Source organism: Pan paniscus, chromosome 2 (genome assembly GCF_029289425.2).
Source record: "Pan paniscus chromosome 2, NHGRI_mPanPan1-v2.0_pri, whole genome shotgun sequence".
Lineage (NCBI taxonomy): Eukaryota > Metazoa > Chordata > Mammalia > Primates > Hominidae > Pan > Pan paniscus.
The window spans coordinates 121,289,532-121,311,213 of NC_085926.1; the positions used below are offsets into that span (position 1 = coordinate 121,289,532).

General features: G+C 50.7%; 1 protein-coding gene across 2 annotated transcripts in view; it reads right to left on the minus strand.

The window, feature by feature from the left end:
• ADCY5 (adenylate cyclase 5) overlaps nt 1–21,682 on the minus strand; it is a 167,105-nt gene that overhangs the window by 54,049 nt on the left and 91,374 nt on the right. For both annotated transcript variants that reach the window (XM_008950512.5, XM_034957194.3), the window contains exons 2-3: nt 16,255–16,404; nt 11,597–11,718 (exon numbers count right to left, since the gene is read on the minus strand). In XM_008950512.5, coding sequence (XP_008948760.2) covers nt 11,597–11,718; nt 16,255–16,404 — 272 coding nt within the window. The remainder of the gene's footprint in view (nt 1–11,596; nt 11,719–16,254; nt 16,405–21,682) is intronic.

Below are 21,682 nucleotides of genomic sequence, written 5' to 3' on the forward strand. Positions count from 1 at the left end.
CCCATCCTGGCCCACCCTCCGCCTCCCTGCCTCCCAGGCACCTGCCCCCTCCACCCAGGGAGAAGGAGGAGGTCTCTCCCACAGTTTGTGAAAGCACCCACTCCATAGTTGTTCTGGAAATTCTTCTTCATCTCTCAGGAAATCAAAACCAAGGGAAGCTGGGGTCCAGACTGGCTGCACATGAGTCAAGGAGCATGTTCAGTGAGTATCCCCTTGGCCAACACCAGTACTTCAAACACAAAGCTGGCAGGCAGCACGACCAGTGGCTGGCCCACCCCCAGCCTGAGGCTATGCAACAAAGGCCTGGCTTTGGGGGCTGGAGATGCCCCCGGGGTAGGAAGGAAAAAGTCCCCTAATCTAGCAGAGGTAGGACTGCCACCGAGCAGAGTAACACACAGCACCAGGAAGAGCAGAGGAGGTGAGAAGAGGGAGGGTGGGGCGCCCCAGACACACAAGGCAGACACATGTGGTCCCAGGGGCTCCCCTGCACTCCAACCTCCTGTGCCTGCCTGGCTGACCCAGCCACTCAGGTGGGCCAGGCTTCTGCCCACCCGTGCACTGGATGGCCAGGCCTGTGGTCAACTCATTCTCCACAGATGACCCTGCTGGACCTTGGCAAGCGCATTCTTCCATGGCAACTCTTGTCACACTAGACCATATGGTCCTGGGACCAGGCATCTCGTAGAACCACCTGGGGAGCTCTTACCTGGAGAGGCCCCCTACCCCCAGCCCCAGAGATTCTGACTTAATCGTCTGGGGTGGGCTCCGCTGTTGATTGTCTTTTTTCTGTTTTATTTTCAGCTTCCCTGGTGACTGCACTATGTAGCCAGGGTTGAGAACCACCACACTAGTTTAAAGGTTGCCTCAAGAAAGCTTCTACCACCTCATTTAAATTTACAACCCTTCCCATCTGTCTATCTCCCTTCTCTACCATATTTTTCTCCACTGACTATGCTGTGTATTACTGTTGTTTATTATTATGCTCCGGTCTGTCTCTTCTCACTCAAATGTAAACTCTTTGAGGGAGAGATTTTATCTACTTGATTCACAGCTACATCCCAGCCCTTAGGAAACAAGCAGCTGAATGACGGCCTGGATGCGGCGGGCCATGCCTACCTTGGCCTCTGCTCTGCACCCTGCCCGACACCCAGCACAACACCCAGACATGAAAGGTGCCCCCGGTAGTTTCCTCAGGCTGCTGTAACAAAGCACCACCAACCAAGTGGCTGAAAACAACAGATTTTTATTGTCTCGTGGTTCTGGAAGCTGGAGGTCTGAGATCAAGGAGTCGGTAGGGCCCTGCTCCCGCTGAAACTCAACAGAATCTCTCCTTGTGTATTCCTAGCTTCTGGAGGCAGCCGCCATTCCTGGGCTTGCAGCCGCATCACTCCAGTCTCTGCCTTGGTCCTCACCAGGACTTCTCCCTGTGTGTCTGTGCTTTCACAAGGCAGTCTCTTCTCACAAGTTCACCATTCCTATTGGATTAGGAGCCCATCCTACTCCAGTATGACCTCATCTTTACTTGATTTCATCTGCAAAGATCTTGCTTCCAAATAAAACTACATTCACAGGTACCAGGGGTTCAATGTATCTTCTTTTAGGGGGATAAAATTCAACCCACAACAGTGCCTAATACTTATTTGTTGAAAGGAAGGAAACTTTCCTGGTTCCAAAGCAAGAGACACAACTAGTAACTCCAAATTGTGAGCTCTTCTTTCTGTCCCACAAAGCCTCTTGGAGTCTCAAGCATGTCACCTGAGACAGGAGCCCATGAAGTCCACGGCCTGTCCCCCAGCAGATGCTCCCAGCCATATGCACGGAACCAGTGGCTGAACAGGTACCAGGGACATGGGGACATGAGTGGCCTCTGGTTGTGTGCCAGGAGACATGAGAAACAACATTGATATGTGAGGAGCTCCACGTGCCTTTGAAAACCTGCACCTCCCTGCAGCCTCCTGGGAATCTACTCTTCCTGGCCAGCTGCTGAGGAACCAGGGAGGGGCAGGTCACCACCCACCAGGAAAGAGCCACTCAAACAAGGCATCTATGCCGGGTGTGCGGAAACCCAGGCAAGGTTGCTGCTGAGGCCCTGACTGTGAAGCCCCCAAAGCCTCACCACACATTTATATAAATCCTGCCACCCCCACATTCCCCCACCTCCTGTCAGAGACAAAGTCACATTTCTCTGCAGCTTTGGGGGAGGATTCTGCTTAATGACTGTCACTTCTGCAGGCTCCTGGGTTTTACAAGGTTTACCCTACAGCAGACTGTCTGTTCTGCTGGCCAGGATTTCCTGATCTGCCCCGGAGTAACTCTGAAGGCCATTTCCCAACTCAGCGCTGGCCCAGACGTGCAGGAAGGTGCTAATTCATCTATTAGCTCCCATCTGAGAGCTCCTCTTGGGAACAGGATCAGGCCCTCATGGCGGGCGCACAGAACTGGGATAGGGCCACCCTGCCTGTGCACGCTTCCCTAATTGCCTGCCATCCATCACTCACAGTCTCCTGCATTCTATTCCAGGGGCAAGAGTGGGAGACAGAGTCCCAATTACCACAACAGGCCCTTCAGCCCTCCAGAGTAGCTTTGGCTCAGCTTTCCAAACCACGTGCACTTTTGGTGAAGTGCATTTCCTCGTGGTTGTTCCATCTTGCTGCCAACAGGCCCATGACTTTATGAAGCTGTCAGAGCCTGGCGTTGCTCCTGTGCACACCCTGCAGCACCTTGGACACCCAGGTGCTGAGTTTTCCTAGTGGTCTAGGGGGGCCTGTAGTGCTGATCACCAGCTCCTCTGATCTCCTGCAGCCCCTGGCATCGTCAGAGCTACAGGACCACATCAAGAACTGTGCTGAGTGGTGGATGGTGGGAAGGGAGTATGGCAACGTCTCAGCCCAACTCCCAGGAAGTTGGGAGCTGAAGGTGCCGGGGAAGTACCCGGAAGTGTCCAGTGTGGGCTGGGGAGGCTGAAGTGGCCACACCTCTGGATGGGCCAGTGGTCTCTTTTTGACCAAAAGTGCTGTCCCCTGCAGCGTGCCCCCTCCATTTGCCCCCCATCATCCAACCTGAAGAATCCTTTGGGCTCACATGTCCCTAGTAAGGTACAAGATGAGCAAGGAGTCACTCATGTCCTTTAGGGGAGTTAGCACAATCAGGTGTGGTCTTATTAACACTGGGCTGAGGTCAGACACCAGAGGGCTGTTTTCCAAGGAGTGGCACAAAAAAGATGAGAGAGGGGCATGTGAACTGGCAGCAGCCACAGGCCCATCCAGGGGCACAGGCTGGGAAAGGGAAAGGGGGAAAGGCCTATGGGAGCCTGCTGGACACAGAATGCCTGCACAAAGTCCACCAACAGGGAGAGCCTGCCCTGGGACAACCGTGCTCTCTCCACTCTCACAAGGACAACAGGACGCCTTTCTTCAGCAAGTGGAAACCAAGACAAGGGGCCCAGTGGCTGGTTTGACTGTCAGGACTGGGTCCAGGGGTCCTAGGTCGAGGCATGTCCTAGATTCGACTAAGGGCCTCCTGCAGGCCCCCTCCCGCCTACCCAAACCCCTCTCTTGTTTCTGCCTACCCAAATCCTACCCCTACTGTACATACGATGGAACACCCCATAGCACCTACAGACATTCTGTTTAGAAAGTCTAGAAAGATTTAGGGAAATGCTTCGTGAAGGAAAATCACACAAAAGGAAGAAGAAACTGCAAGACCTAGCAATAGTTAGTGACCTCGGGGGGAGTCTATGAGTGCTTTTTCTTCTCCATACTGCTCTTATTTTCCAATTTTTCTACAAAGAACATATATTCTTCACATAATAAAAATGTTTATTTTTTGCCACGCACAGTGGCTCATGCCTATAATCCCCAGCACTTTGGGAGGCCAAGGCAGGAGGAACACTTGAGCCCAGGAGTCGGAGACCGGTCTAAGCAACATAGTGAGACCCTGTCTCTGCCAAAAAAATTTAAAAATCAGCCAGGTGTGGCAGCGGGCACCTGGGGTCCGAGTTACTGGGAGCTGAGGTGGGAGAACTGTTTGAGCCCAGGAGGTCTAGGCTACAGTGAGCCATGATCACACCACTGCACTCCAGCCTGGGTGACAGACTGAGACTTTGTTTCAAAAAAAAGTAAAATAAAAAAGAAAAGTGTTTATTTTTTAAAAGGTAAAAAACAAATCACATTCTTCTTTTAGGGCCTGATTCTAACCCTTCCATCTTCATGATGTCTTCCTTGACTTACCCAAGCCCAGAATAATACTTCTTATGTCTAAATTTTTATTAGAATCATAATCATACATAACAGCTGATTCCAGCTGTTTCAAAGACATAGCCGGGCAAATTCAACTGGTCAGCGCCTCTTTGCTCTGTCTTCCCTCCCTTCTTATCTCCCACAGGGCCCCTCATTTTGAGTCCAGAGAGCTAAAATAGTAAGTTCTTGCTGGCTGCTGACTCCAGTCCCCACCAATTAAGGCAAACTGAGGTCTTTTGTTGGAACACAATCCCAGGTAAGGATGTGGAGGAATTCGAACCCTTGTGCACTGCTGGGAGGAAGGTCAAATGGTGCAGCCCCTCTGGAAAACAGGATGGCAGTTCCTCCAAAAGCTAAAGATAGAATCGCCGTATGATCCAGCAATGCCATTCTAGATATACACCCACCAAAACTGAAAGCACAGGCCAGGCATGGTGGCTCACTTCTGTAATCCCAGCACTTTGGGAGGCTGAGGCAGGTGGATCACCTGAGGTCAGGAGTTTGAGACCAGCCTGGCCAAAATGGTGAAACCCCGTCTCTACTAAAAATACAAAAATTAGCCAGGCATGGTGGTGCGCACCTGTAATCCCAGCTACTAGGGAGGCTGAGGCAGGAGAATTGCTTGAACCCAGGAGGCAGAGGTTGCAGTGAGCCAAGATCATGCCACTGTACTCCAGCCTGGGTGACAGAGTGAGACTCCATCTCAAAAAAAAAAAAATTGAAAGCACAGATATGAAAAAAATATTTGTACACCCATGTTCCTAGAAGCACTATTCACAATAGCCAAAAAGTAGAAGCAACCCAGTGTCCATCAATGGACACTTTGTATGGATCCACAAAATGTGGTATATTCATATAATGGAGTATTATTCAGCCCTTAAAAAGGAAGAAAATCCTGATACATGCTATAACATGGATGAACCTTGAAGACATCATGCTAAATGAAATAAGCCAGTCACAAAAAGCACAAATACTATATGTTTCCACATACATGAGCTACCTAGAGTAGTCAAAATCATAGAGACAGAAAATAGAATGATGGTTTCCAGGAGCTTGGGGGAGGGAGGATGGGGAGTTAGCGTTTAATGGGTATACCGTTTCAGCTTGGGAAAATATAAAAAGTTCCAGAGATGGATGGTGGTGATGGTGGTTGCACAACAATTTGAATGTACTTAATGCCACTGAACTGTACATTTAAAAATGGATAAGATGGTGAGTTTTATGCTATGTATTTTTATCACAACTAAAATAATCCATTAATTTTTTTTTTTAAAGACCCAACCCTAGTGACTCCACCAACAGGGCCCCCTGGGCTGTCAAGCTGCTGTTCCCATAGCACTTAACTCCCTCACTGTGAGGGCTGGATATTCCCTAAGGAGCAGAGACAGTGTCTTTTTCATACTGGCAGGCTGTATATAGTAGCAGCTCAGTAAATGTTTGTGGAATGACTAAAATAATAACATAAAGACCATTTATATCTATAACTGGTACGGGAGTAGAGTTCAGAATACTTAAAAAAAAATAGAGACAGGGTCTCGCTCTGTTGCCCAGGCTGGAGTAGCAGCAGCAAGATCTTGGCTCGCTGTAACCTCAGGCTCCTGGGCCCCAGCAATCCTGTTGCCTCAGCTTCCCAGTATTCTGGGCCTGGGATTACAAGTATGAACCATCGTGGCCGGCCCAGAATACTTTTCTTCATGTCAGGTTTGAGACAGGAATGCAGGATGTTCACGGCCCCTCCTCATGTGGTCTGTTGGCTGAGGGTGTGAGTGGAAGGTAAACATTTTCCACCCTCTGCCTACAGGGTGCACAATCCGCCCACGGGTATCTGAGTATCTCGGACATTGTCGCGTGGTCATTATAATTCAGAACCACACTGCAGCAGAGCCAGACACCAGAGCAACCTGGGGAATGCAGCCAAGTCCTTGAAGGAGACAGGAGAGGAGATAATAACCTTAAAAGCGGGAGGTGTTGGGGAAAGACTGAGGAGACAGGGGATCTCTCCCCAAGACCCTGCCCCACCCCTGATGTGTGGGGAGCGGGGCTGGCTACCTCATCGCCACACCAGACTTGGCAGCCCCTCTGCCGGGACCCTGGCTGCAGATCCACAGGACTCGGGTGCCTGATCCAAGTTGGTGAACCAAGATCCCCCAACCAGTGCCCCATCCTGAAACCTGGGGCCCTGCGGGGAATGTTTCTTAGGCAAAGGACCAGCACCCACTAGAGGAGACAGCCTTCTCTCCCTTCACACAAAGAAGAGTCTGGAATGATCTCTCACCCACCCAACACCTACGACCTTTAAAACCTCAGGGCTCCAGCTCAGGCACAGACCAGTCAGATGCAGGGTCATCCACAGTAAGAAGGAGCTCCTGTGAAAGCAGAGAATCCTTCAGAGCCCTCTCAGGCCTGGCTGGGGCGTTCTCTGGCCCCTGAAACCTTTGGGGTGTTGAGTTACCTGACCTTGACTCTCTGGTCGTCCACCCTGCCTCAAGGGCAATCAGTCTGCAGCCTCCTGCACTGCGCGGGGCTGGGGACCTTCCATGCCCTACCTCACCTCAGCTCCCAGCAGCCCTGCAAGGAGTCCTGGGCTAGCTAGCTGGGCACCCTCTTACGGATGCTGCTCCTCTGTGCCTTTTATCACAATGATAACAGAACAATAGAGCAGTACGTTGTCTAACACTAATACCCTGTGAAGTCCGTGTCTCCTGGTCACTAAACCCTAGCTCTCACAAGAATGTGATAAACTCAGTTGACTAATTATTCATTGCTTAGTGTCTTCTCTAACAGAAGATGAGCTTCATGATGCCAGTGATGATGTGTACTTTAATCCATGTCACACTGCCCGCCTGTAGCTGAGTGTCCTGCAATGTGGCTGGTGGTCCCCACTGATGAGGCAGAGGTCACACACTAGCTGAATGGATGAGTGAATGGCCATCCCATGTTACAGGTGAGGACCATCCCCATCCCATGTTACAGGTGAGGAAACTGAGGCTCCGATTAGGTGCCTTGCCCAAGTTCCCACAGCCACCAGGCGGCAGAGCTGGGTGTGGACCTGTCTGCTTAACACAGGTGCTCATCTTGGTCCCTTCCACTGACTCCTGGGCAAGGGTGAGCTGGTGATGCCAAGGTCTGTTTGCATCTACCTTTGCTGTGACCCACGTGGTATGGCGCCTTCTCTGGCTGAGAAGGCTGAGGCTGACTGAGCTCTCCCCTCCCCAGGCAGAGCTCCAGGAGCTGGCTCTCCCTCCAGAACGCCTCTGCTGGCATGTCCCAGAGGCCCTTGTCCCTCCTAGGTGTGGGGAGGGCACAGCTCCCCGAGCCCTGGCGCTGTCAGCTGCAGCAAGTGCAGGTATCTGGGGTGGGGGAGGACAGGCAGGAGGGCTTGCAAGCCACTGGTGGACATCCCAGCATGGGCCCCGGCTCCAGCTGACCCGCCCCGTCAGAAGGGCTGAAACATTTCCATTTGTCACCACACGTCAGACAGGGGAGACAACTAAGTGTCTCCGGGGTCTCCAGGGGTCCCCTGGCCTCTGGCCTGCGTCTGCCCACGGCCAGTGGTGGCTCAGCATCAAAACATCCTACAGGCTCCTTGGCCAGTCCCTGGCTGTGCCCCGGGGTGGTGTGTGCTGCACAAATATTCTCCTCAGGGCCAGGGGAGAATGAGGCCATGGACAGTGGTGGCCCCTGCCTGACACCCCGCCCTATCCAAGACAAACTCTTCTCCCCAAACCCCCATCAGTCTCTTCCTCTTCCTTAGATCCAGGCCCAGCCTGTCATGCTGTGGAGTTGATTTATTTTTCTTGTGGCCTTGCTCTCAGTGGGGCTAGAGAACAGCATGTCATCACCCTCTCTAAATATTACAACTCTGCAGAGAATTGATGAATGTGACTCATCACCCTCCATTCGCCAACTAGAGAATCCCCAGGCCTTTCTTTGTTGATATGAGTGTGATCATAATCATAAAAATAACAGTAACAATAATAATGGCAGTTCACAATTACTGAACACTTGTTATGTGCCAGATACTATGCTAAGCACTTTCCCCACATTATTCCAATTACTCTTTGCAACCCTATTAAGTAAGTACTCTTCCTATCCTATTACACAGATGAGGAAACTGAGGTTCAGAGTGGCTCAATGCTTGTAACTTGTCCTGGTCACATGGCCAGGAAACAGCAGAGTAGGGGCAATGTGCAGAACTGCTTAACCCCAGCGCCTAGGCCTAACCACTGTGCCCCGCCCCATGAGCCCAGCCCCAAGGGGTGTTTTAAAACTATGATGTCACCCCCCATCTCCTACTTAACCACCAACCCAAGCCAAAAGTTCAACCCCAAAACAGAGACCAGAGCAAGCACTGTGTTTCTACCAAGGGCTACAACCAGTGCTGCTGATGGAACAGGGAAAGAGGCCCCAGAGGGACATTTGCATATGATTGCTTGCAGTTGGCCTCTGATGTGTACCAGCCACCTCTGTCCCTGGCGATGTCAGAGTCAGAATCGTCTCTGTCCCCATGAAAATTATAGCATCTTGATTTTTCTCTCCTTTCATCTCTTTCCTGATTGCTGTCATTGATCCTGGCACATCCCAGAGAGAAATACCCCCACTGTGGCAGGGGTCTGACGTGCAGGCCACTCTGTGATTAGGGCAGTGTTCTTTTATCAACCCAAAGTCACTGCCTCCATGGGAGAGAGACAGAGGGAGGAGTCACCCCAAGGGCAGTCACCGTAGAAGAGGCCTGAGTCAGTCCATCTGACCAAACACCCTTGCTGGAGGGCTGGGGGCCCAAGAGCCAGCACCGTGGAACGAGGAATAGGAAGATGCCTGCTGAGTGGGAGAAGAGATGGTGAGAGAGGGCAAGGAACTGGGCCGAGGTGCAGGGGTGGCCGGTGAGCCGGCTGTGTTGGCCGAGGCAGGCTGGGAAGCTGTGCTGGAGGTGCCAGACTGCTTCTGAGCAGCAAATTTTCTGGATTTCCTTTGTGTTCCACTGAATGAGCGAAACCTGCACAAAGCTCTGCGGAGCTGAGAGCAATCAAGGAAAGCACCTTTGTCCATGCGGTGCCGGAGACAATGCCTGGGCCAGTGAGGTGGTGAAGACAGGACCAGGAGAGAAAATTCCAGAAGGGGGAGCTCAGTGACTTGGCTCGTATATGTTGGGACCACTTGGTGGGCTACCCCTTCCCACTTTAAACCTGAGCCTATGGGATCTGTTCTAATAGGGGAGTCTGTTTCCTCACATGTCCTAAGGGGGAGACCCCTGGATTTTAGGAACTGCCATCAGACAGGAAAGGCCCCTGGTGGCTCCTCAGTCACAGAGACAGAGAGACAGACAGACAGACAGACACACACACACACACACACACACACACACACACACACAGGAAACCAAATCTCTCTCCTGCCTCTCCTCTGAGTCTCCTGTTAGCCTGAGGGCTCCCCAGACCTCCTTCCCAGATTCCTCGGACACACTCCTTTCTCCTGGGCACGTAAAAACATCTGTCCGGTAGTCAGGCTGGGTAAAAACTAGTACCAGAAAGCGTTCCAGGGTATTTCTCCCACTTAACCAACGACAGGACAAGTTACTTCATCTCTGTGCCTCAGTTTTCTCTCCTGTAAAATGGAGATAATCACAGTACAGCCCTCTTCTTTGCCGTGGGGTTTAAGTGAGTAGATGAACGCACATAGGGCGGTGGCTGGTTCAGGCAAGCTCTGCGTAGGTGTGACCTCTCACTGCTAGTGATGGTTCCACCATGGGAGGGCCAAGGTGGGTGGGAGAAGCAGCAGGGAAACGGCACATCTGCACTGCCTGAAGGGCTCAAGCCTGGAAGTCCGGCCACCAACTCCACTTCCCTGAGCTGGGCTCAGCTGCAACCCCCTCAGGTCCTTCCCGGATGTGGAGATTCAGCCAGGGGCAGCCTTCTTCCTGGGAGACCAAGGTGACTGCTGCCTACACTGTCCCTACCTGACAGAGAAGCATGGGGGGTTGGGAGACCCCCAAAACTGGGGGCCAATGCGTTATGCAGATACATGTCTCTCCTAAAGGCTTAGAGTTTCAGTTTTGAGAGACAGATGGAAGACATGCAGTCAGAATCCACAGTCTCGGATCCCAGGGCAGACTTGGGAACTGGGCAGTTCTCATTCTGCCTGAAGAAAACAGTGCTTCCCTCACCCCTACTGCTGTCAGCCTCACCTTCTCTCTCTCTCTCCTTCTGTGCGTGTGTGTGTGTGTGTGTGTGTGAGAGAGAGAGAGAGAGATAATTTGCACTATTTCACTTAATCACTTTCTTGAAAACTCAGGCCAAGCCTCAAAGAGTCCTCTTTACACCAACCTCAGAGGACTCGTGAGTCCTAGGGAAACTTGCCTGGGGAGAAGGAACTCTCCAGAAGGCAAACACAGCAGCTCCTTTTCTGGGCATATGGGAGGATTATCAGGCTCTCCAGGAAGCCATGCTGGATGAAGGCCACTGTATCGCTTCGTGTCCCCGTGAAACTCATAAGCAGATTTTGCACTCTATTAATCTACATCTGTTTGCACGTCCCTGCTGTCAGCAGCTTCTGTCTAGGGAGGCGGCAAACACGCAGTGAAAGGAGCGTGGGCTCTGGAGCGGCCACTTGGGTGCAGCCTGGCTGTACCACTGCTGGCTGGGGGACCTTGAGCCCTTGAGTCTTTTAATCTAGAATGCATTCCCCACCCTTTTTTCTTTCTCCATGACTGGCTTTTTAAAGAGTACACAATGTAGACTGTCCCACGTTCTGGATTTGTCCAGTTGTTTCTTGGTGATGTGTTTTTTTCTTGAAACTTTTTATTACAGAAAATTTCAAATAGAGTATACATGAAGTAAATAGCATACATGACCCATCTATCAACTGGGTGTGCTGGTAAAGGTAGCTGGCTTGCAGTGCTGTCAGGAGGACTGGTGATAAGGTGGGCAGAGCCTGGCCCAGCGCCTGGCACGCACTGGCTTAGGAGGCACGGAAGCTGCCAGATGGCGGTGAAGATGAGATGATGGTGGTGACACTCGGGTCCCAGTCTACGCTTTCCATCTCTCTTGGTAGGCTAGGAGCTCCTCCCCAAAGTGGCTGGTGTTGCTTCCTCCTTTCTCCTCCTCCTGTTTTTATTCTCTCCCTGCAGCCTCACTGTCCCCCCCTCTCCCCACCCCCCAAAAAAGTTCCATGGGACACCATGATAATTCACTCATTTAACACACCTGGAGGGGTGGGGCTGGCATGCTCTAGATGACACACTCCAAAGTCACCAAGCTACCCTGTCGGGCTGTGCCCACTTGAAAGGAAGGAAGTGGGATGTCTCCACAGGGGTCCAGCTCTCCCTCCCTTCCATCCTCCTCCCCCAGCTTCACCCCTACCTCACGTTGTCATGTTTCTGGATGTAAATCTTATGGAACATCATATCCTCCTGCTTGGCGTTGATGTCTGCTTTCATCTCCATGGCAACATGACGGGGAAGGACAGACAGCAGGAGCCGTTCCTGTGGAGGGAAGCACATGCTTTCATCACCACGCCTTCTACCTGCCTGGCAAGTGCTCGCTCCTCCACACCTGTGCCCCTGCCTGAGGGCCCTGGAAAACCTCTCAGGCTCTCCCGGGACTCCTGGGTTAACAGTGTGTGTGTGTGTGTGTGTGTGTCTCTGTGTGTGTCTGTGCATGTGTGTGTATGTGTGTGCAGGATACCTGTCCCCCATCTCCCCTCCCCGGGACACCAGCTAATCCTTCCGCCTCCCTCGCCACGTTTCTCGGGCAAAAGTGCTCCTGGTGAACCTGTGAGTACTGAGCACCTCGGGTTAGAATCCTGGATGTCCCCTGAGACTCTGCGTGACCTTGGGCAAATTACCAAACTTCTCTGAGCCTCAGGTTGCTCGTCTGTGAAATGGGGATGGAGTTGTTGAGAGCATTAAATGAGATCCACTCCATCAGTTATCAAATATTTATTGAGCACCTACCATGTGCCAGGCACTATTCTGGGGACCAAGTGAGTTAACACCAAGAGTGAGACAGGCAAGGTTCCTCCTTCAGAAAGCTTCCGGTGTCATGGGGGTCTGGGGCACCACTATGGGGGCACTGAGCAGGGAAACCTGATCTCCACTGGAGTAGTCAGAGATGGCTTCCTGGAGACTGGAAGGATGCGGTGGGGAGGAGGTGCTCCAGTTCCACCTGGGGGACAGTGGCCCAGGAGAGTGGGAAAGCAGACTGACTCAGAGAAACCACGTCACAACCAGCGGCAGGGGAGGTGGGAGAGAAGCAAGTGGAGGGGCGGGCCACATCACGGAGGCTCACGTCAGCCTGTTACGGAGTCTGGACTATGCTCTCTTTCTGAGCTCCTCTCCCGGGCCTGCCCTTCTCCAAGATGCCCAGCTGCCTCCCTGCCAGGCTCCCTATCAGGCTGGTGCACATCATTCGCTCATCCCCAGCCTTTCATTTTGGCTGCCTCCAGCCCTCCTCATTCTCCTGCCCTTCACTCTGCACCAGATGCTAGAGTCACCCTCCCATATGGTCCTGAGATTCTTCTGCTTCTATGTCATCTCTGCTTCGTCTCCCTCCACCTGGCCCCAAACATGGCACGTCCCACCTCTGTCCTCGCCCCATTCACGCCTGCACTCTGGGAGTAAGTCCATGGCCAAGGTTCCCACTATAGAGGTGGCTATATCAGCCACTTCCCACATCCCTACCTCCCGTCCATGGCTTGCCAGCCTCCAGCTGCCCACCTGGATGTCTTGCCACCACCACCCTGACATCACACCCAAACCACACTCGCCTTCCCACATTGTCATTCCCCAATCACTTTTCTTTCAATTTCCCTGCCTTTGCCTGGGACAGCCCCATTCTGCTGCACCAGTGTCAAGATCCTGCCCACGTAAGTGGCTTTTGCTTTTCAGATCTTTCCCTCTGACACTCATTCCTTTCCCCTCAGCCGCAGGCCCTGTCCAGCACTGACGAAGTCCTGCTCATCTGGAAACAGCTCTCACACTTGTCCTTTCTGTTCTGTGCCTTCCTCCACTGCCCACATGCAGTTCTCACCTGGCTCTTGGATTCTGGTCGCGACATCCTGGACCGACAGCCTCCCTCTGCCCTCCCTGACGCCTGCACAGCCCCGATCTCTCTGAAACACTACCTGTGCTCAACACCTCCACAGGTTTTCTAGTTTCACCAGCCACATCACATATGGGTTCTTCCAGACCCACTGAACTCACTCTTCCTTATTTTCCACTGCAAATCAAAGCCCATGTCCCCCTACCCTTTTGCTATGCCTCATGCTTGCCTGGCCCGCTCCTGCCACCCCCAGACTGGCTGCTGCTCCTCTCCTTGCTGAAGCACCCTCTCCACCCAAACCTCAGCCTGTTGCCGCCCAGGCCACCTTCAGGGCCAGACTGGATGACCAGGGTACCCTCCAGATCACTTTGCTTGTCTCCAAGCTTGCTGCCTCTGGTCCATCCTTCCCACTGCAAGCAAGCAACTGCTTTTCCTAAAATACGCCAGACCATGTCGCCTTCTAAGCCTCCTGACACTGCTGAGATCAGCCCACGCCCACAGCCTGGCCTGGAGGTTTCCGTGACCTGACTCCTCCCTGCCCTTCCACCTGCTGTCCCAGCAGCACTGAAATGAAATCCACACTCCACTCCAGATAGAGCAGAACACAGAGGCCCCCACACTTCCTGGGGTCTTTCTTGCTGTTGCGCACAAGCTCCTCAGCTGGCATCACCCTCCTCCTCCACTGCTCCTCACCTTCCTTCAGGGTCTCCCTTTTCCCAGGAGGAGGTCCAATTCTGGCTGCTGGCATCCCCTCCCCCACTCGCTGAAACACCACATCAGTGGCCTGTTAACTGTGTGTGAGGAGAGGCCACCTTGGGGACCGGAGCTGCATCTTGTCCAGTGCCACAGCCCAGAGCCTTATGCTCGAGAAGCTGACACATTAGTGAAGGGCGGTGTTCTCTGTGGGTCGGTCTGGTCTCCCCAAGCAGCAGGAAACACGACCACCAAAGGCCAACTCTCAGTAAATAGTTACTGGTGATAGAAATAGGAATTAAAAGACAGTGTGGGATGACTGGGAGAGACCGTGCTACAAACCGTTTGGCTTCATGAGAGGCCTTCCTACATTTACAACCACCTCTGGGGCTGAGGGCCAGGAGGGGTGGGCAGGAGGCTGCTGGGGAACAATTCTGAGCCCACTCATCACAGGGCACCTAGAAGCTTCCCCCAGGGAGCCCCAGCAGCTCTTTCTGCACGCCTTGCTGGCTATGGCCTGTTGAGAAGCACCTGTCTGCAGAAAGCTTCCCCTCCTCAGCACATTGGCTCCGAATATGGAATGGCAAAAATATTTTCTCCCCTAAATCCCTGTGGATTTGGTGGAATGCCCAGACTGGCCCGGGCAGAGCAAGGAAACTGTGGCAAGCTGTAAAATGGTAATTCCCCTGGAGAAGTGAGAGGCACAGCCCCAAAAATGGAAGGAGGAGGTATCCTGATCTCAGGTGAGAGATGCTGAGGCCTGGAATGGGGATGATGAGGGGCTTTTCAGGAATGCTGAGGCCTGGGGGTGAGTGTGGTGCAGTGTGCCAGAGGCGAGGTACATGTGTTAATAAAGGGCAGTGGGAGGACCCCAGGGACACTGCCAGCAAGGGCTTCCTTCAAGATGCTGGACCAGAAGCTCAGACAGGGCCAGAGTGAATGGGGAGAGCCAGGCTGGGGACTGGTCAGCGTAAGTGGAGACCTGACAAGACATGGCGACCACCGAGGCAGCGCTGGAAGGGAAGTGGAGACAGGTGGGGACTGGGGGGCCTGGAGAGGTACTACAGAGCTTTGCCCCCTCGTTTGGCTGTCTGGATGTCACCAGCCATATCACTGTGACTCACTTAGGATGCAACCAGATGGCATCAAGGACGCCCCCCAAAGTAGTAAAACATTCTGCACTCAGGGTGGCCACAGCATGTGCTCCATGCCAGCCTGGAGCCATGAGTGACCACTGCCATCTTGGCCATTTCTCCGTGTCCCCCACACTCAAAGGCAGACCTTCCATGTTCGTATCAGCCATGGGGGCTGACGCAGCATGCGGCACTTAGATGAGCTCCACTGATGCTTGCTGAGGGTCTGGGGAGATGGTAATCTAAGAGGGGAGGGAAGGCCTCTGGTTTGGAGCAACCTTATCTCACAGGAGCTAGTGGGAGCCCCATCACCCTGCAGACCCGCCCACTCTCTCCCCTAGGCCACACAGCCCCCCGGCCTCCCATGTGTGAGCCATGACTCAGAGTCACCAGACCCCTACCTGATTCACACAGAGAAGAGGAGACAGCGGGGATCCAGACCTGGAATCCAAACAGGACTCCGCCCCCAAAGAGGGAAGGGCTGGACCCCTGATGTGGCCCTCAGCCCTGCTCCCACCCCACCCAAGAGTGGTGTACACAGGGCAGGTCCCTCTTTGCACCAGGAATCTGTGGCCCTGGGAATGGCCTGCCTTCCCTGACCCAGGCAGTCGGTCTAGGAAGAGATGGGACTTTCTTCCTTCTCAGAACCACCAAACCCCAGAACTCGGAGAGGGGAATAGCCAGGTGTGGGGTGTTTCAGGGGATGACAGCTCCTGTCTCCTCTTCTTCTCCCTCATCCCCTCCCCTGCGGAGCACCTTAATCCCAGTTAGGAATGCTGGCTTCTCTCCTTACTCCAACTCAAGGTGGGGTGCAGTGCGGGGAGGGAGTGGTGAGCAGTGTAGGGAGGGAGTAGGGGCCGTGTGGGGAGGGAGAGAGGGACCCTCTTGCTGCTGGGCTTGTTTGCAAACCACAGGGACGCCACATGGCTATGGGCACCAGGCCTTGGGCACGGGCCGGGTAGAACTCCCTTCCCACAGGGCCTGGAATGCTGGACTCTCTCCAGGGGAAACATTCCCCATGGGTTGGTCCCCTCCCGGGGAGTGGGGCTGGCAGCCGTAATAAGCACTGCCCGCCCTAGGCCAGGCGCTCAGCTGAGGTACATCTCAGGGCTCGACTCCGTTCCACTGTGCAAGGGCAGGGGCCTCACTCACCTGCTGCTGGTTCTCCCGCTGCGAGTGGAGCCGCGCCTGGATGCACTCTCGGGTCTCCTGGAAAGCCTGTCTCTGGGAGACCTCAGCCGGATAGTGGGTGCAGACACCCACGATGTTGGTGCAGGAGAAAATGAGAACATTGGAGACAAGCTGCAGAGGGAGAGAGGAGCACACCGAGCTCAGATCCTGACCTTCCTGGCCCCAAAGCGTGAAGCCCTCAGCCCCTGTCTCAGCAAACTCACACCTGGCGCTAGCAAACAAATGCTGAGGGCACCCCACACGCGGCCAACCACTGTGAGCAGCCGAGCATAATCGATCGGGCTCTCTGATGTCCTCAAAGCCAGAAGTTTGGCTGGCTTGTCATGGGATATGTCCTCTAAAGACACTGAATCACCTAATAATCATACTAAACATGCCTATAGTACCAGAAATTAAAAGGCTACATGTACTGTGACAGAGCTGTGTGTGTGCTGGGGGCAGGAGGGCCACTGCAAGGAAGGTGCCACAAGGGTGCTGGGATTTCACTTTTGAAAGTGTGATAGAGTCCAGTACAGGACAAGGGGCCACCCTCCCCCAGAGATCAGCTCCGATGAATCAAGGCTTCTCAAATCCCCTCAGGTCCCCAGCACTGTGCTAAATGCTCTAGGGAACAAAAGGGCAAGGCTGGCCAGTCGGGGTCCATGGCCACAGTGGGTCTCCACTCCTTCCTCCCTAGGCTTCTGGTCTTTCTGTTGCCAGCTCTCTGACAACCACTGCACCAGCCGGCCAGGGCCTGCCATTTCCCCCGCTCCCCAACAACTGAGATGTGTGTGTGGAAAAACACCACTGACCCTCCAGGTCAGCAAAGTCAAAGCTGGAATTCTTTTGAAGGGAATACTTACTGAAAAGCTAAGGGAAAATGAAACACAATACAACACGACACGGAAAGCAAGGTTATACGGTACATTCAGATCCCAGTGAGTGATGTGTAGGCAAAATTTCTCTTGGCAGGTAGAGCTCCTGGATATCTGAGTACATGGGTCCTGTTGTTGTCCTTGACTTGGGGCCACATGGAACAGAGCCACACAATGATGCTCCGGCTCCTAGGCTGTGGGGGCTTTAAGCTGCACCTCAGTTACTCCCACCAAAAACTTCCTTAGTCCCAGCTCCAGAAAAGGAGCCTGGGTCAGCCGCTGCACCTTCTGCTGTGGCTCCCTTAGCCCTCAGGAGGCCTGTGTTAGTCCCAAGTCTTGGGGTAAGGAGGGCACTTGGCCATTTGGATCCCAAAGAGTCTTGCTGTGGGACGTCAGCTGCCTGGCAGTGGCCCTGGCAGATGACTCCTACGCTCTTCTCTAGGGGCCTCTTGGCTCTCGACTCAGGTCTGCTTTCTACCAGAAGGCTTTGCCCACCACAGCTTTGCGATGGTCCTGCCCTTGCTCCTTGCTGAATGTGGTACCATCTTTCCCTGGAGACATCCCATGGTGTGTGTGCCCCGGTCCATGAAAAGACTTTCTCTTTCCCATTTCAGGCTCTTACTCCCTCCTGGCTGAAGAATGCCCTGAGCTCCCCATGTGTCTCCTGGATGTGCCTTCCAGGAAGGGGCAAGTTCAGATTTCTAGCTCCACTGCCTCAGACGACTACTGTTGCTGACTCATAACTCCCATATCCTTCCACCCCAACCACATCTATGCTAGCATCCCATTGCTGTCATTTTATGTAAACACATGGCATAGGAAAAGCCAACCTATTTATCATAAGGAAAGAAGACCCCTGCTCTTCAGAAACTTACAATCTACTTGAAGAGTGTTATAGATGGAATGTTTGTGTCCCCCAAAAGGACTGCTGAACCAAAGAATGGCTGGTTGAGCCCACGGCTTCTGGAAGATTCATCAGAGGCAAGAGTGCAGGAATGGGAGACGGGTCCAGATGCTGCCACAGAAGCCCAAAGCATGAGGGAACAAAGACCTGCGTGTGGCTGGGAGCCATTCAGGGCAGAGCTGACTCAGAAGGAAGAGCCCCTAAGACCAGGGAGAAGAAAGTCCAGGAAGAAAGAGACCATGGCCTGAAGTAGTAACCAATGCTGTGATTATGAAGTGAGACCCCAAAAACAGGCCTCTGGGAAGTCACTGGGAACCACTGGGAGAGAATAAGGAGGAAGAGATGAGGAAGTGAAGGCTGAGGGGTAGGCCACAGGGAATTCTGAAGGATGATCTAGTTAGAGGAGATCTGTGTGAAAAGAGAGGAAGGTTCTTGGTGATAAAAACAGGAGTGAGACAGGAGAAACTGGGAAGAAGAAGATGAGGAGCTAGCCTCAGACAGGCTAGTGCATCATGAAAATACTATACAACATGACCAAATGGGCTTAATCCCAGGAATGAAGGCTGGTTCAACTTCAAAAAGCAACCAATGTAATTTTCCATATTAATAGACTAAAATTAAAAAACTATATGATCATTTCAACAGTTTCTAAAACATCATTTGGCAAAATGCAACATACATTAATAATTTTTAAACTTACCAACTTAGGAATAGAAGGGAAGTCCCTTAATCTGATCAATAGCATATATACAAACCTACAGCTAAATTATATCAAACTTAATGGTGAAAGACTGAATGCTTTCCCCTAAGACCAGCAGCAAAGCCAGGTTGTTCCCTCTCGTCACTCCTATTCAACATCACACTGGAGGTCCTAGCCTATGCAATCAGACAAGAGAAAGAAACAAAAGACACACAGATTAGAAAGGAAGAAATAAAACTGTCTCTATTTGCAGATGACATGATTGTCTATGTAGAAGAACCTCAAAAAATTTTAAAAACTACCAGAATTAATATGCAAGTTTAGAAAAGTCATAGGATACAAGATCAATATACAAAAAGCAACCTACTTTTATATACAAGTAAATACCAATTGGAAGTAAAATTCTTAAAGGTATAGTTGGCTCTCTGTATCTACAGGTTTTGCATCTGTAGGTTCAACCAACCTTGGATCAAAACCCTCCAATATGGCAACTGTACATATTTTCCATCCATGGCTGGTTGAATCTGTGGATGCAGAACCCACAAATACAGAGGACCAACTGTACTATGACATTTTATATAAGGGACTTATATAAGCATCTGAGGATTCTGATATCCCCAGGGGGTCCTGGAACCAATGCCCTGTGAATACAGAGGGCTGAGTGCACCATTTAAATAGCACCAGAAACCATGAAATACTTCAGTAGAAATCTAAAAAAAAAAAAAAAACTAACAAAAAATCTAAAATTGGTCTTTATCTAAGACCTGTTCACTGAAAGCTATGAAAACACTGATGAAAGACATTTTAAAAGACTTTAATAAATGGAGAGATATACCATGTACAGAAAAACACCACGTTCTGATGTCAATTTTCCCCAAATTGATACACAGATGCAACACAATCACAATCAAAGCAATGAAAATAGCCAAAATAGTTTTGAAAAAGATTGCCAATCAAGTTAGCAGACTCATACTACTCAATTTCAAGACTTACTATAAAGCTACAGTAATTAAAACAATGTGGTACTAGCATAAGGGTAGAAATATAGATATATGGAATAGAATTTAAGAGTCTAGAAATAAGCCTTTATATTTTTGACAAGGGTACCAAGACAATTCAGTAGAAGAAGAGCAGTCTTTTCAACAAGTAATCTGGGAAATCTGGATATCTACATGCAAAAGAATGAAGCTGGACTCCTTACCTCATACTATACACAAAAATTCACTCGAAGTGAATCAGAGACCCAAATATGAGAACTATAGATATAAAACCCTTAGAAGAAAACATAGGGATAAATCTTTATAACCTTGGATTAGGCAATGATTTCTTACATATCACACCAAACATACAAATAATAAAAGAAAAAATAAATTGAACTTCATCAAAATTTTTAAACTTTTTGTGCTTCAAAGGGCACTATCAAGAATGTGAAAATACAACCCACGGAATGGGGAAAATATTTGCAAATCATATTTCACACCTTTAGTTTTGACAAATGTATAAAGGCAATTACATGAAAGGAGTCTTTTAAAAAATCGTGATAGATCTTCACTTGTATGGCAATGAGTAAAAAAAAAATGGTGCTAGAACAATTAAATATTCATATGATAAAAACAAACCTCACAAAATATACAAAATTAACTCACAATGGTTCAGAGGCCTAAATGCAGAACCTATCATACAAATTTTTAAAACAATGAGTACTATCACACACTATTAGAATGGCTGAAGTTAAATTAGATTAAAAATGGAAAGAAAAGAAGAAAGAATGAAATAACAAGTACTGGTGAGAATGCAGAACAACCGAACTCATACTTTCCTGGTCGAAATGAGAAATGGTCCAGCTACTTTGGAAAACAGTTCAGCAATTTCTCATCAAGTTAAATATGCACTTGCCCTATGACCCAGCAACCTCACTCTTAGGTATTTTTTTTCAAATGAAATGAAAAGTTATGTTCACACAAAAATATTTGCATAAATACTCAGCTATAAAAAGAAACAAATCACTGATACGTACAACATGGATGCATCTCAAATATATTATGCTAAAATGAAGGAAGCCAGACTCAAAAGCCTACAGACCATGATTCCATTTAGATGTGGGCAAAACTGTGGGCACTGCACATAGATCAGTGGTTGCCAGGGAGCAGTGGGTAGGGCTGACAACAAAGGGGCAGCACAAGGAAACCTTTTGGGGTGATGGGACTGTCCTGTATCTTGATTGTGTTAGCAATTACACATCTGTATGCATTTGTTACACCTGCAGAACAATGCACTAAAAAAGTGAATTTTACTGTATGTAAATTATACCTTAATTAAAAAAAAAAAGGGCAGGAGTCATATCCAGGAGACTAAGAGAGAAAATGTAAGCAGATGGCTGGACAGAGAAAGAGTGGCCTTCCCTCTTTCTGAAGCCAGAAAGAGAGGCCAGAGTCTATTTTGAGGCATGACCCCCAAAGCAATTATCAAGTGTCTGCTGCAACATCTCTGTACTAATCCTCTGGGTCTCTCCTGCTGTAATCTGACTCCTCCTATAGCCAGAAGTCCAATGGCAACAGACAGTGCAAATCCAGGTAAAAAGATGTGTGGTAACCCAATAGCCATCCAAATGGCTTTGCTAAGCTTAGTGTGCCTTGGTGTTCATCTCTCTTTCACTAAACACAAAACCAGGCAGGCAGAAAGAGGGTGCTGTGGTTTGAGGGTGGGGTCTTGAGCAAGGCTATTGGAAAGGGGGATTTCAGCAAGTTGGACCTGAAAGTGAAAAAGAGATTAATAGCTGCCTTACACACACACACTCACACCATCTGCCAAAAAAGCAGGAATCTGGGCACCAGGTCTTAAAGGGTGCTAAGGTCCCTGTGCAGATGCTCCGCTTATGAATAGTGAGGAGGTATCGGTAAAATCTGATGGAATTCTGCTTACATACAGAGG